At 43.4% G+C, this 12,217-nt stretch overlaps 1 protein-coding gene across 2 annotated transcripts in view; it reads right to left on the minus strand.

Moving 5' to 3' along the window:
- The window catches only part of hdlbp (high density lipoprotein binding protein), a 21,760-nt gene that overhangs the window by 3,652 nt on the left and 5,891 nt on the right, over positions 1-12,217 (minus strand). Inside the window, exons 3-24 of one of the 2 annotated variants that reach the window (XM_015371100.1) lie at positions 11,404-11,519; positions 11,169-11,329; positions 8,673-8,888; positions 8,376-8,582; positions 8,073-8,288; positions 7,578-7,784; positions 7,391-7,498; positions 7,215-7,319; positions 5,588-5,666; positions 5,361-5,500; positions 5,186-5,290; positions 4,993-5,106; positions 4,822-4,908; positions 4,614-4,745; positions 4,317-4,535; positions 2,998-3,219; positions 1,670-1,888; positions 1,458-1,596; positions 1,206-1,354; positions 1,033-1,137; positions 817-951; positions 78-221 (exon numbers count right to left, since the gene is read on the minus strand). In XM_015371100.1, coding sequence (XP_015226586.1) covers positions 78-221; positions 817-951; positions 1,033-1,137; positions 1,206-1,354; positions 1,458-1,596; positions 1,670-1,888; positions 2,998-3,219; positions 4,317-4,535; positions 4,614-4,745; positions 4,822-4,908; positions 4,993-5,106; positions 5,186-5,290; positions 5,361-5,500; positions 5,588-5,666; positions 7,215-7,319; positions 7,391-7,498; positions 7,578-7,784; positions 8,073-8,288; positions 8,376-8,582; positions 8,673-8,888; positions 11,169-11,329; positions 11,404-11,479 — 3,285 coding nt within the window. In that variant the 5' untranslated portion in view covers positions 11,480-11,519. Of the gene's footprint in view, positions 1-77; positions 222-816; positions 952-1,032; positions 1,138-1,205; positions 1,358-1,457; positions 1,597-1,669; positions 1,889-2,997; positions 3,220-4,316; positions 4,536-4,613; positions 4,746-4,821; positions 4,909-4,992; positions 5,107-5,185; positions 5,291-5,360; positions 5,501-5,587; positions 5,667-7,214; positions 7,320-7,390; positions 7,499-7,577; positions 7,785-8,072; positions 8,289-8,375; positions 8,583-8,672; positions 8,889-11,168; positions 11,330-11,403; positions 11,520-12,217 lie in introns of both variants that reach the window. The other variant, XM_015371099.1, reaches the window with a different exon arrangement.

Consider the following 12,217-nt stretch of genomic DNA (forward strand, 5'->3'; position numbering starts at 1 on the left):
AAACAGACTCGCCTCCCTCCCTCCACTCATTAGAAAATGTGTTGGAGCTGGAATGGACCTGATGTGGCCTAACTTACCTGGTTTTCATCATTCTTCTCTGGGAACTGGATGTTGACATCATGCATAGTGCGGATGTTTGTAATGACGGCGCCTTTGCGCCCGATGATTTTTGGGTGATGCTTTGGGTCCACAGTGATGGTCAGCTTGAAGCTCTTGAGTGCCTGTTGGAGGTTGAGGGGAAAATGGCTCGTTAAGTTCAGCATCTGGCACATTTGCTCCCCCCGTTTAAATGTAATTAAGTTCATTTGAGAATGAGACCTTTCAATCAAAACTTCTATATTGTCAACTACAATTTACATTGAAATCGAAATTTCAGTTTCAGACAACCTGAAATAATTTTTGACCATAAAGAAGCCACGATAGAGTATTAGGGCCAGGATAGAGATTCTTTTATTTTACTTCAAGAATAAAGTCATAACATTACGAGAATAAACTCATTATTTTTCAATTTTATTCTCAGAAAATTATAACAACCAGTTTCAGAAAGAAAGCTTGGAGCTCCGCCCATCAGATGATGGCCGACCAGCTCCACCAATCAGCAACCAGAGTCCACTTTGACATCCTGCCCAGTTTGATGCTGCGGCTAAAAGATTTCCTGATTTGTCAAACTGATGCTAAAGTAGAACTTAACATGATGCTCCACATTCCTCATTTTAGGGAGAACAGGGCTTCTTGGAAGAGTTGTAATAAAATACAACTTTATTCTCCCACTGCTCCCACTTTATTCTCGTAATAAAAACAAAGTTTAAAACCAACCCGATCCTCCTGCTCAGCCTGCAGCTCCTTGACTCGCTCCAGGAGGCCCTCTTTGGCGCGGTCAAGGTGAGAGGCCAAGCCGGTGATGGCTATTTTATCACACTGCTGGTCAGGAGGAGGCACTTGAATGTTCACCTGAAAACATTTTGAGCTCATGAGAAAAAAAACATCCCTAAAAATCTAATATTTTAACACCAATTTTATAAGACAGCACACCTCAAATTCATCCATCATTTTACGGATTCCACTTCCTTTCTGTCCAATGATGTATCGATGAAGCTCAAAAGGCACTTCCACCTCGATGGTGACGGGAACCAGGGCCTACAGACGGAACTCGTTTAGATGGGAAGGAATAAATACCAAGGCAGTCTTTAGGCGTCTGCTCTGACCTTTAGCGCCTCCACAGCCGACTCGCAGCGCTCTTTGCGTCCAGAAATCAAAATCACGTCACACTTTTTGGGAGCATTGGGGTCGACCGGTTCCTTCGCTTCACCGTCAGCTTCTCCGTTCTCCTGGATAGGAGCTTCAGCAGGAGGCGCTGCTAAAGAAACATAAATAATGAAGGCTGGAAATGACAGAGCAAATCGACTCCTCCCTCTTTGGACGAACATTAATGAGGAAGTACGTGACGCAGCTTTTACCTTGTGGATCCTCACGTTCTGGAAACTTTATCTGCACATTATGATCTCTGGTGATCTGCTGGATCCTTGATCCCTTGGGACCCATGATAGAACGGTGGAACTTCTGAGGGATGACGCACTCAACAGTCACCTGGGCATCCTGGAGAAAAATAGATTTAGATTAAAAATCAGGTAAAAACTAAACCAAATAAAGACAGCAAGTTATTACTGACCAAGTCCTCGACTATCTCCAGCATGCGCTTCTTGGCTGCTTCCACACATTCTTTGGCTCCTTTGAGGGTGACCTTCTCGCTCTGAGAGCCAGTACGAGGGAAGCTCACCATCACCCCTCCGTACTCATCTGCCAGGTCCCTGAGGACCTGACCCCGGCGCGCCACAAAGTAGCGATGATGCTTTGGGTCCACGCTCATCGTGTCCTCCACCACGTTGTCCTGAAACCACAAAGATACGGTTACCATTTTAACCCAAGAGAAAAACAAAGGTTTTTATATCGTTTCCTAAAAGCTGGGGAGTCGATCGTTTTATATTAAACCATTTCCAAAGGTTTAGGCAGAATAATTATAAATCATTATATAATCACACTCGTCTCTGTATTTTATTCACGCAGCAGTCTGAGGTTGGCGTCTGTCACTGACTGACATATCAGAGAAGCTCATTGGCTACCGGGTGACGTTGCCAGACAGGAAACTGTGCTCTGCAGCTGCCCAGCTGTTAGCTTCAACAAGCTAAGTTTTAGCTACTAAATGAGCACCTATGCTAACGTGACCAAAGGTCCCCGCTTTGAATGACCTGCAGCAGAGAGGAGCCATCTTTGACTTCAGCCTCTGATGGATGAGACGAAGATAGAAGCTGCAGAAGGTGAAGAACGCCTGTCGCTCATAAAGCAGCAGCTGGTCAGTTACAGTAGAAGAGCTGAGCGCGGCCTTTAAATGAAACCAGAGAGCGCCGGCGCATCACCTCCGACAGGAGCCGTCCCGTGGCATTATGGGATGTTTGAAGCGATTCGTTTTGTTTTCACTGAGATCATCACTGCTGAGACTAAAGCTTTTCTTCAAATGTTGACGTTTGCCCCAGTTAAAAAAAAAGAAAAATATATAAAATACAAAGGAGTGGGATGTTTTGCTTTTGTTTTTAAACAATAAAGCAGCTTTTATTTGTATTTATTTTTTTAAACCACCCCGATAAGTAAAGAACAGAGCAGGTGGGTTTAACAGACTTTAACAGGATGATTTTTTTAAGAATCAAACAGGGAGTTTGATTGCATTTTCAGAGCAGCTGTCTGAACTGTGGTCTGATCCAAGATGGCTGCCCTCTAGACACGTCGGCCAGCATCCAATGAGACGTCTCCGTATACGTCATCTATGGGTTGAGTTAGTTGAAAGTTTGCTTCTGCAATGATTTACATCTCTATAGATTCAGAGCTAAATTACAGCTTTGAACTGATTGTAGTTTCTGATTTAAAGCCGTTCATGAAAACCCTAAAAAAGAAGAGAAAAACAAAGCTGCTAAATTTAAAAACGTTTAAATCTCCTGGACTTACCAAACCCTTGATCAGCTCCTCCAGCTCCTTCTGGGCCGTCCGCACCGCCTCCTCTGTGCCGACCACAGTGATGACTTCTTGGTCTTTGTCCTCAGAGGCGGGGAAGATGATTCTGGCTCCGGTGCTGTCACGCACCTTCCGGATGTTTCCGCCCCCTTTTCCGATCAGAAACTTGTGGTATTCTGGCTTTGCGTGCAGCTCGACAGTGAAACTCTTTATTTGCTATAAAAAAAAAACGTTATAAAAAAAAATAAACTTTAACTGAAAGATAAACTAGATTCTAAGATAAACTTTGATACAGCATAACAAAGGTTGTGCTACAAAGTATCAAGCTGAACATTTCTTTTTAATCAAATAGTTAATTTCCATCATAATTTCAAATGACCATACAATGTGATGCATGATGAAAATGACAGATCCCATCTTTCCTAGTCATAGCTCTCCCACCATCAGTCCGTGAGGCAGACACCCTGTCTACTTTTAAGGCTAGGCTTAAAACTTTCCTTTTTGATAAAGCTTCTAGTTAGAGAGGCTCAGGTTATCCTGAGCCATCTCTATAGTTATGCTGCTATAGGCTTGGACTGCTGGAGGACATAGGGACCCCTTTTTCATCATTCTATCTCTATTCTCCCACTCTGCAGAATCTGTTAGTTCAATCTCTAACGTTCTGCTCTCTCTGCTTTTTCTCATAGTAGCTTCATCTGGTCTGTTCCTGTTTGGCTGTGACTCCATCCTGGAGAGAAATATCAGCTGTGCTGCTGCCATCAACACCTTTGTTTCTAGATGTTGGAGCTTGGCCTGTTTTCCAGTGTAGTCCTGTTTCTCTGACTGTGACTAACTGGATGTGCTCTCTTCATCCTCTGACATGGGAGCTGGCTCGGAGCTCGTCTGCCTGGCTGTGTGTTTCCTGGACGGGGCCGCCTGTGGAGCTGGTTGACAGTTGCCTTTTGTATCTATGCTTCTTTTTCTATGTCTGCTTCTGTCTCCTTGAACCCCAGTGGGCCTCAGCAGATGGCCGCTCACACTGAGCCTGGTTCTGCTGGAGGTTTCTTCCTGTTCAAAGGGAGTTTTTCCTCTCCACTGTCGCTACAAACAGGGATTGCCTTTGAGTCAATGAGTCGATGCAATCAGTTTTTCTTAGATAAACTTTGAATCAATCTGACTGGATGATCTGGTGAACTGGAAAGTGACTACAGATGACACACGTGAATTGGCGCTACAGAAATAAACTGAATTAAATGAACTAAATACTAATCTGTCCCACTATAACCGATTGACCACCCATCCCCCCCGCCCCCGACAGGTTCATCAATACAAACCTTTTCCTCTGCCAAAGCAAGCAGCTGCTGCTTTGCTTTCTCCACCTCCTCCACAGGCCCCCGGATGGTGACTTTATCTATCCCTGATCCCTCAGAAGGAAAGTGGATGTGCACGCCGCCGCACTCCTCCATGATGGAGCGCACCAGACGGCCCTTTGAACCAATCAGGGAGTTGTGCAGCTTTGAGGGGATGGACACATCCATCTCTGTGATGTTGGCCTGCAAGCAGAGAGCGGATGATCAAACTGGAGTTTTTTTTTTTAAGATGGCGTGATGGCAGCAGTCCTCCGTGTTTACCAGCTCTTTCTGAATCGCCAGAATGCGGTTCTTTGCAGCTTCGCAGTTCGCCTTCTTCCCAGTGATGACGATCATCTCAGAGTTGCTGTTTTCTGCAGGCAGGTCGATTTTGGTGTTTGTTTCCTCTCGGATCTACGACAGAAACGACCAACACTGATCAAAAGGCTGCTCTCACGGACCGAGCTGTTCTGTTAGCGACATCCAGCACCTTCTTGATGTTGGACCCTCCTTTTCCAATGATGTTCCTGTGAAACTGCTTGAAGATGGGGACGGAGAGAGAGTAGCTGTTCTCCACCTACGGCAGATGGGGAAAAAGGCATCAAACCAGAAGCTGAACACAATAGCTGCACTGCTGTGGCGCTCGGAATGGAAAGCTCACCATTTCAGCCACCATCTTGCCCATGAACTTGGAGCATTTCTCAACCTCGTTCCGCGGCCCTCTGAGTTGAACGATGTCACTCTTCTGTGCTGGGTCAGGGAAGTTGATAATGACCTGGAAGAAACCGACTCGTTTAGAGACATTTTCTATAGAGATGACCGTTAGCGAACTGATAAAAGCGGTTCGGACTGACCTCTGGAAATTTGTCCCGCACTTCCTTTATCTTCTCCCCTTTTTGGCCAATGATGGCTCTATGAAAACGCTGTTCGATGATCAGGTCCTTTGTACGCTCGTTCTCCTGCAAACCCAACAAGTTCTTTAGCGACACGTGGTTCTGTAGTTAGACCACACAGCGTCCGTCTACCAACCATGCGTGACGCCAGCTCTAGCAGCTCCTTCTTGGCTTCCTGGACACCCTGGGGATCCCCCTCTATACGGATCAGGTTGCTCTTCTCGTTGTCAGGAGGGATGCGGACAGTCACCTTGTGCAGCTCTTTGATGCGGTTGACTAAGAGTGAAAATCGAAAACGATGTTTTTAGTTTAAAGAAAAGCTTACAGCTCATGTAGCTTCAGGATTTGATGGAACAGGCTTACTGTTGACGCCGCCTTTTCCAATCAGGTGACGATGGAATTTAGGATCCACAGAGATCTCCGCATAGTCCATTCGACTTACCTGTTAGAAAGGCAAAGAATATTTCTGATTGGATCATTTTATACCACATATTCACTGGTTGGTCTAATCCAGGCCTCTGCAATCGTTACAATCCAAGGAGCCATTTCTGACTTCAGTCCAGCAAAGAGCAAAAAAAATATAGGGTGCCACAGCACAAATAATTGGATAAATGTATAATTAATCTATTAAAACTGAAAATATAGAACATATCATGAACCTCAAATATATATTTTTTTCTAAAAATAGTGAATTCAATTCTGTTATGATTTAATAGATTTCATGTTTGTGCGCTAAAGCACACCATGACTGAATTTAAACCGTCACACATCCATCAAAATAAAGGAGGCAGGACTAGGGCTGCCTCCATAGAAACCCTGACATCTGATTGGCTGCTTTTCACTGAGAAAGATCACTTTTTCCTGGAAATGTAAACCATTTTCTACAAAGTGTTTTTATTTATATGCAGCACACTGGTGAGTAATACCAGCCTCTATACTTTTAGTTCGGTAGGTTAATAAGAGAAGGTGAGCTGCTGTTAGTGGGCGGGGCCAACATTGAGTCTGGCTGTCTGTTCCATCGTAAATTATTAGATATACATAAGATCAAACTAGACATACAGACGCTAGAGTCGCTCCTCCAATGTGCAAATAGATCGGAAGAAATTTGTGAAGTTATTTTGGCCTTTTTCAGAGAAAATATTGACTTTAAGAGTAAAAAACCAGGAGAACGTCCACCATATTTCTCAGTGAAAAGCAGCCAATCAGACGTCAGAGTTTCTGAGGTTAGTTTGGCCCCGCCTCCTTACCTTTGATAGATGTGTGACAGTTAACTCATGGCGTGCTTCAGCTCAAGAACATGAAATAATTAATTTAATCATGAAATTATATTAACTTTTTTAAGAGTAAAAACAAAAAACATTTAATTGCATATTACCAATTATAATTAAAATCTGTATTATTAGCTTTGATTGCATTGTGGACACTACACAAAAAAGATAGATACCTATACTTAAATATCTTTAACAGAATTTCTTGTCCTATTAAATGAGAGATTTTTTTTTCTTCATTTTAACTTTTAAAATGAAAATATTCTTTTTTTTCCTTCAAAGACAGTTTTGAAGAATTAAAGAGCAGAAAGTGCAGATATTTGTGTTTAAATGTGGTGAATAAAAGTGAAAGATCTTGAGAAAAATCAATCAAAGTACAGAAACCTGAACCATCTGTAGGTGGTTAGTCCACATCTCTGGAATGTAACCAGAGCTACTAGTGTAGATATTCATAGTCACAGTAGATCAACAGATCCAGTCTCAATAAAAGCATTTAAAGCTACATGTTGGTGTAACTTCAGCAAACAACCATTTTAAGACAGTTTTCCAGGGAGCCACAGACGGCTTTGCAGAAAATGTTTGGGTTTTTATCTTTAGAACTCACCTGAGAGCATTTTTAGATTACAGACTTAGGAATACGGAGGGAACTGAAAGATTTCATTTTATATCATCTGTAGAAAACCTAACCTCTGCTGCTACCAGCAAACAATGTCAGTCCTCACCAAGTCCGTAACAATGGCTTCAATCTGACCCTGCACCATTTGCACGTCTTTGGTTGGTCCTTCCAAGGTGATTTTATCTTCGCCCTCAGTGAACTCAATGTGCACCTAAATAAAAAGATCAGTAACGTTAAGACCAAGAACACAGAGCTTTGATTTCCCACTCAGACGGCTCTCACCTTGGGCATCTGTTGGGTGATCTTAGCCAAGTTCTGTCCCTTTTTGCCAATAATGAAACGATGAAGCCAAGAAGGAGCCGACACCGAGGAAACAGTGTAACTGTTTGCCTGCAGTTAAAAACAGATAACAGTTAATTTTCCATTAATTCCCCTCCTCTACCCCCCCTTCCTTTGAAAGCAGCCTGACCTTGGCGTAAACTTCAGTGAGGGCCTGCCCCAGGCGGTCAGGCTCCCCACGAAGGATGACTGTTTCTGAGCTGTTGTCAGAAGGTGGGATCTCAACCGAGACTCCAGTTTTATCCAGGATCTCCTGCAGGGTGTTTCCCTTGGGGCCGACTACGTACTTGTGCTGAGACTTCTTCACCTCCACCGCTATCGTGGTCGTGTTCTTCCTCTGCAGGAGACAATTTTAAATCAATTCACTTTATTTCTATAACATAGTTCAACGTTTTCTAAGGAAAACCAGCTGATTGCATCGAGTCATTGACTCTTCAGCAATCCCTCACACTAAGCATGCTTGTAGCGACAGTGGAGAGGAAAAACTCCCTTTGAACAGGAAGAAACCTCCAGCAGAACCAGGCTCAGTGTGAGCGGCCATCTGCTGAGGCCCACTGGGGTTCAAGGAGACAGAAGCAGAGAAACACTCGCTGTGTGAAACATTTCCCCCCCCTCATCCACATACCTTCTCCTCGTAAATCTTCTTGATCAAAGTCACAGCAAGGGCCACCTGCTCCTTCTCCCCAGTGATGACGATCTCGGTCTTATTCACGCTGGGAGGGGGGACGTTGATACGAGCGCCTGTTTCCTGCGTCATCTCTGCCACTACCTTGTTGTAGGCCCCGGTGATAAAGGGATGGTAGACCTTATCGATGTTCACCCTCTCCACAGCACGCTTGTCCTTTAAACAAAGACCAGTTCATGGAGAAATGAAGTCATCCACCTGCAGAGGTTTCCAGGTGTCATGCTGCAGGGTGTTGAACATTACCTGCTCAGCAGAGATCAACAGGATCTCATGCTTTGCCTTTTCGAGACCCTCCTTCGTCCCAGAGATCTTGATCTGGTTGCTGGGGTCGTCGGGTCGTGGGATCTGGATTTTGGTGGCGGTCTTGAGTTCTAGCTCCTGAAGCTTCTCCCCGTTTTTGCCGATGACAAAACGATGGTGTTCCTTCGGGATGGCGACAGTAGCTGAAGCCTGTTGGGGTTAAGGGGAGAAAAAGAAAATTATTCTATCATCCGTCTCCAAAGCAACGTGTGTTGAACGACAAATTAGAAAGCTGCATACCTGAGTCTGCAGTCGGGACACGATCTCCTTACGGGCCTTCATCACGGCCTCCAGCTTCCCAGAAACCATGATGGAGAGGCCCTGGTCTTTAGCCAAGGAGAGCTCCAGGTGGGCTCCAGTCTTGTGCATGATGTCCACACAGACCTTGGCCTGGTCTCCTTCTCCAAACTGGTTGATGTCCTTGTACTTGCGCTCCTCCAGCGGCACATGGAAAACCTGGATCATACAAGGAGGAGGATCAGATTTAGAGTTTTTGCTGATTGTGCACTGATTGTGGAACGATGCCCACAGCGAAACAGGTGCAACCTGTGAAGTTATGGAGAAAAGGTTCAAATTTATTTTACATCCTTAGAGAGATAGAGCTCTGACTGGGGCAGGCCCAGCACACACATTTATACTGTATAAATCCCAAAACACTCTCCATTGGAACCATCCCACCCCTGAATAAAGAACTTTCTCACACACAAACATTTGGAGGAAAACAGCAGTTCATCAATGACATTCCCTGATAGGTTAATACATCTTTTACTGGCCAGATAAACATTTCACAACAACCGTCTTCTGTTCACGGCATGAGGAAGCCTTAAGCATGTCTCTATATTTCACCTTTGTCTAGAGTAAGGAGGTAACTGCTTTCTGTTATTCCTACCGTAAACATAACAGCACAGAGGCTGATACAAGATTTCTCTAAACTCACTCCAACTAGGCCAAGAAAAAGCACAATCTAAATATATAATCTCACAAACAGGCCGAGGAAAAACAAGCTTTCACAACCTTCATGAAGGAAGGAAATTAATTGTCAAATCAAAGGTTTATAATATTGAACCCCCAAATCTGATTAACTGACGTCCGCTTAAACCGGTGGTTCCCTGAGAGGGTTTCACAATCAGATAAATAATAACTTGGAGAGGTTTCAAACATTTTTTGGGAAAGAATAAAATTAACTTTCACCACAAATTCTGTTAAATGGTAAAATGAAAAGTTAATTTTATTACAGTTCAAAAGCTGTACATTTGTGATTAAAAGATTATAGTTAATTTATTTCACTATGGTTTACTGCTGCTTACTGTTGACTCTTTTTTTTGCCTCCTCCAATAAATGTTAAGTTTACTTATGTTATCTTGCGTCTGCCTCCCGTTATGGTGCGTGCACATCGAGCGCGGTGATTTACTCCAGCAGGTAGTTCACCGCTCTGCAGTGTTTACACCCTGGACCGCATCATCAAATAGGAGGAGCTTCAGCTGGGTGAAGCAGAAACCCCACTGACATTAAAAAACTCAGCAATAGACTGAATAGTTATTGCTTCTTCAAGTCCCAGTGCTGTATCTGGTGTTTGTCACAACGCGCTATTATCCAAGTCATCTTGAAAACATTCTTCTTCCAAATGTTGGCTACATATTACGGGTTTTTTCTCTGGCCAGAAGTTCGATGGCAAATCCTCCCTCTTCAAGTTGGCGATCCAACGACCAACCCGTCCGTGGAGGATCAGGAATCAGAAAGGTGGAATAACTCTTTTTTTCCACTTTTACCCAATGTATTCTAGGGGTGGAACGGTTCACAAAATCCACAGTTCGGTTCGGTATATGTTGATTGTTAGCATGACATGTTGGTCATGTTGCTGTTAGCATAAACAAAACGTGTTGCACAATGCTTGCACACTGTTGCACTTTTATCCACAGCTTTCTTCCCGCCGTCATCGTAGGTCACTCTAAATGCAAAGTGGTCCCATACAGCAGACCTATAAAGTGCTGCTGGCGCGTCTTCCAGCTCCTGTTCTTTCCCACTCACCATACCCACACAATTCTCCACAACAACTGATTTTTTTCTGCTACACCCGGCTACGCTGCTTCGCTTCTTCTTCTTCTTGTTTACTACTGGTGGTTGGCTTTGGTCGCAGTAGCGCCACCTTCTGCTCTGGAGTGTAAACGCTTCGCCTATGAGAAAAAGGAGCAGCGCATGAACCGAACGCAACACACGCGAACCGAACCGAGACAGTCGAACCGAACGGTTCGGACGGTTTTCATAAACCGTTCCATCCCTAATATATTCCAGCATCCAGCTGCCATGCACGTGGGCATTGTCAGTTTCACTATAGCTCTGGTGAATTTCAATGGTGAAGTCCTCTGGAAATCTTCAATAATTGTTGTTGATTGCAGATGTGTCTAGTAGTTCCCATTGATTTAGCTTGGAAAGCGGGGAGAATGGCGCTAGGCTTACCGCACCGTGACGTCACTGCTGGAAGATGGCAGGAGGGAGGGGATACTAGATTTGGGCAAAAATGGCCGCTCCTGAATGAAAATGATTTTTTAATTCCTTGCTGACCGTACTTTTCCTTTAAGAAAACAGTCAACAGGACTTATTGACTGTAGATTAATTTAATCTATAACTGCGATCAACGGAAATTATAAACTGATAAATGGACATTAAGTCAGTCCAATAACTCTGAAATACAGCATCAGGAGTGTTGGTTGTATAATAGCAGTGGTGCTGGTATACCTGGGTGATGATGGAGGACTTCAGAGGGCGAATCTTTGATGTCCACGCGTTGGCGGTTTCCTGCGTCCCCTCAGGTGTGGCCGCTTTCTCAGGAAGAGGTGGGAAGGCATCCTTGTAGGTAGGAAGGTCTTCCTCATCTTCACCACTGGGGCCTCCAGCAGCTAAAGGAAAAAAAAAAAGTCAGATGAAATTTCTCTGCTTACTAAAAATAAACAAGCAGAAACGATGGACTCACCGCCACTCTGCTCTGGCAAAAGCCCACTGCGGTGCTCAATGAAGCTTTCCTGCGTAAGTACAGCGACTGAGCTCATGGTTAGGATCCCACGTCAAACACAGAGTCCGAGCGTTCCACTGAGGAGAAACAACCACAGGGTGAATAACACGCAAAGCAATGGCTTCAAAATGAACACTTATTTCACATTTTTATTAGTTGGAAAAGTGTTTAATGTTATTTGACTTGCTAACATAAAATATCTCAGTCATGTAGGGAAAATTACTTTGTTCTGCTGAATTATGACAAAGTATTTACACCAATGGCTTAGGGCGGGGCAATATGAAGAAAATCTAACCTCACAATATATTTGGGCTTTATATCGCAATACACCATATATCCAGATATGCTTAAATTACCTTCAAAAACAATAGAGTGCATTAAATTGCACTGATGTAGTGAAATTTTTGGTTTCTAATTTTATTTTAACCATCTCAAAGCTTTTCACTAATATTCACTAATAATTCTATGTCGTCTTTGGGTGTCGATATTAGACCCTTATCAAGATTCCAGCAACAAAACAGGAAACAAAGCAAAAACATTCAATACTAAATAAAATGAAAAATAAGGGCTCTTTTGGGCATTAATAATAAAAAAAAATGCGGAATGAAAAAAGAAAATTACACATAAAAAGTGGAAATACTGTCCAAAAATTAAAGGCATTACCAGCATCTCAGAATTATTAGTAATGATCTTTAACTGATGTGAATTTTAAAGCAGCACAAAAAGTTATAAAGTTTAGAACATTACCAAGTTTAGAAAAGGCCTGTAAAACCGC

The sequence above is a fragment of the Cyprinodon variegatus genome, unplaced genomic scaffold (assembly GCF_000732505.1).
Source record: "Cyprinodon variegatus isolate N-32 unplaced genomic scaffold, C_variegatus-1.0 Scaffold53, whole genome shotgun sequence".
Classification (NCBI taxonomy): domain Eukaryota; kingdom Metazoa; phylum Chordata; class Actinopteri; order Cyprinodontiformes; family Cyprinodontidae; genus Cyprinodon; species Cyprinodon variegatus.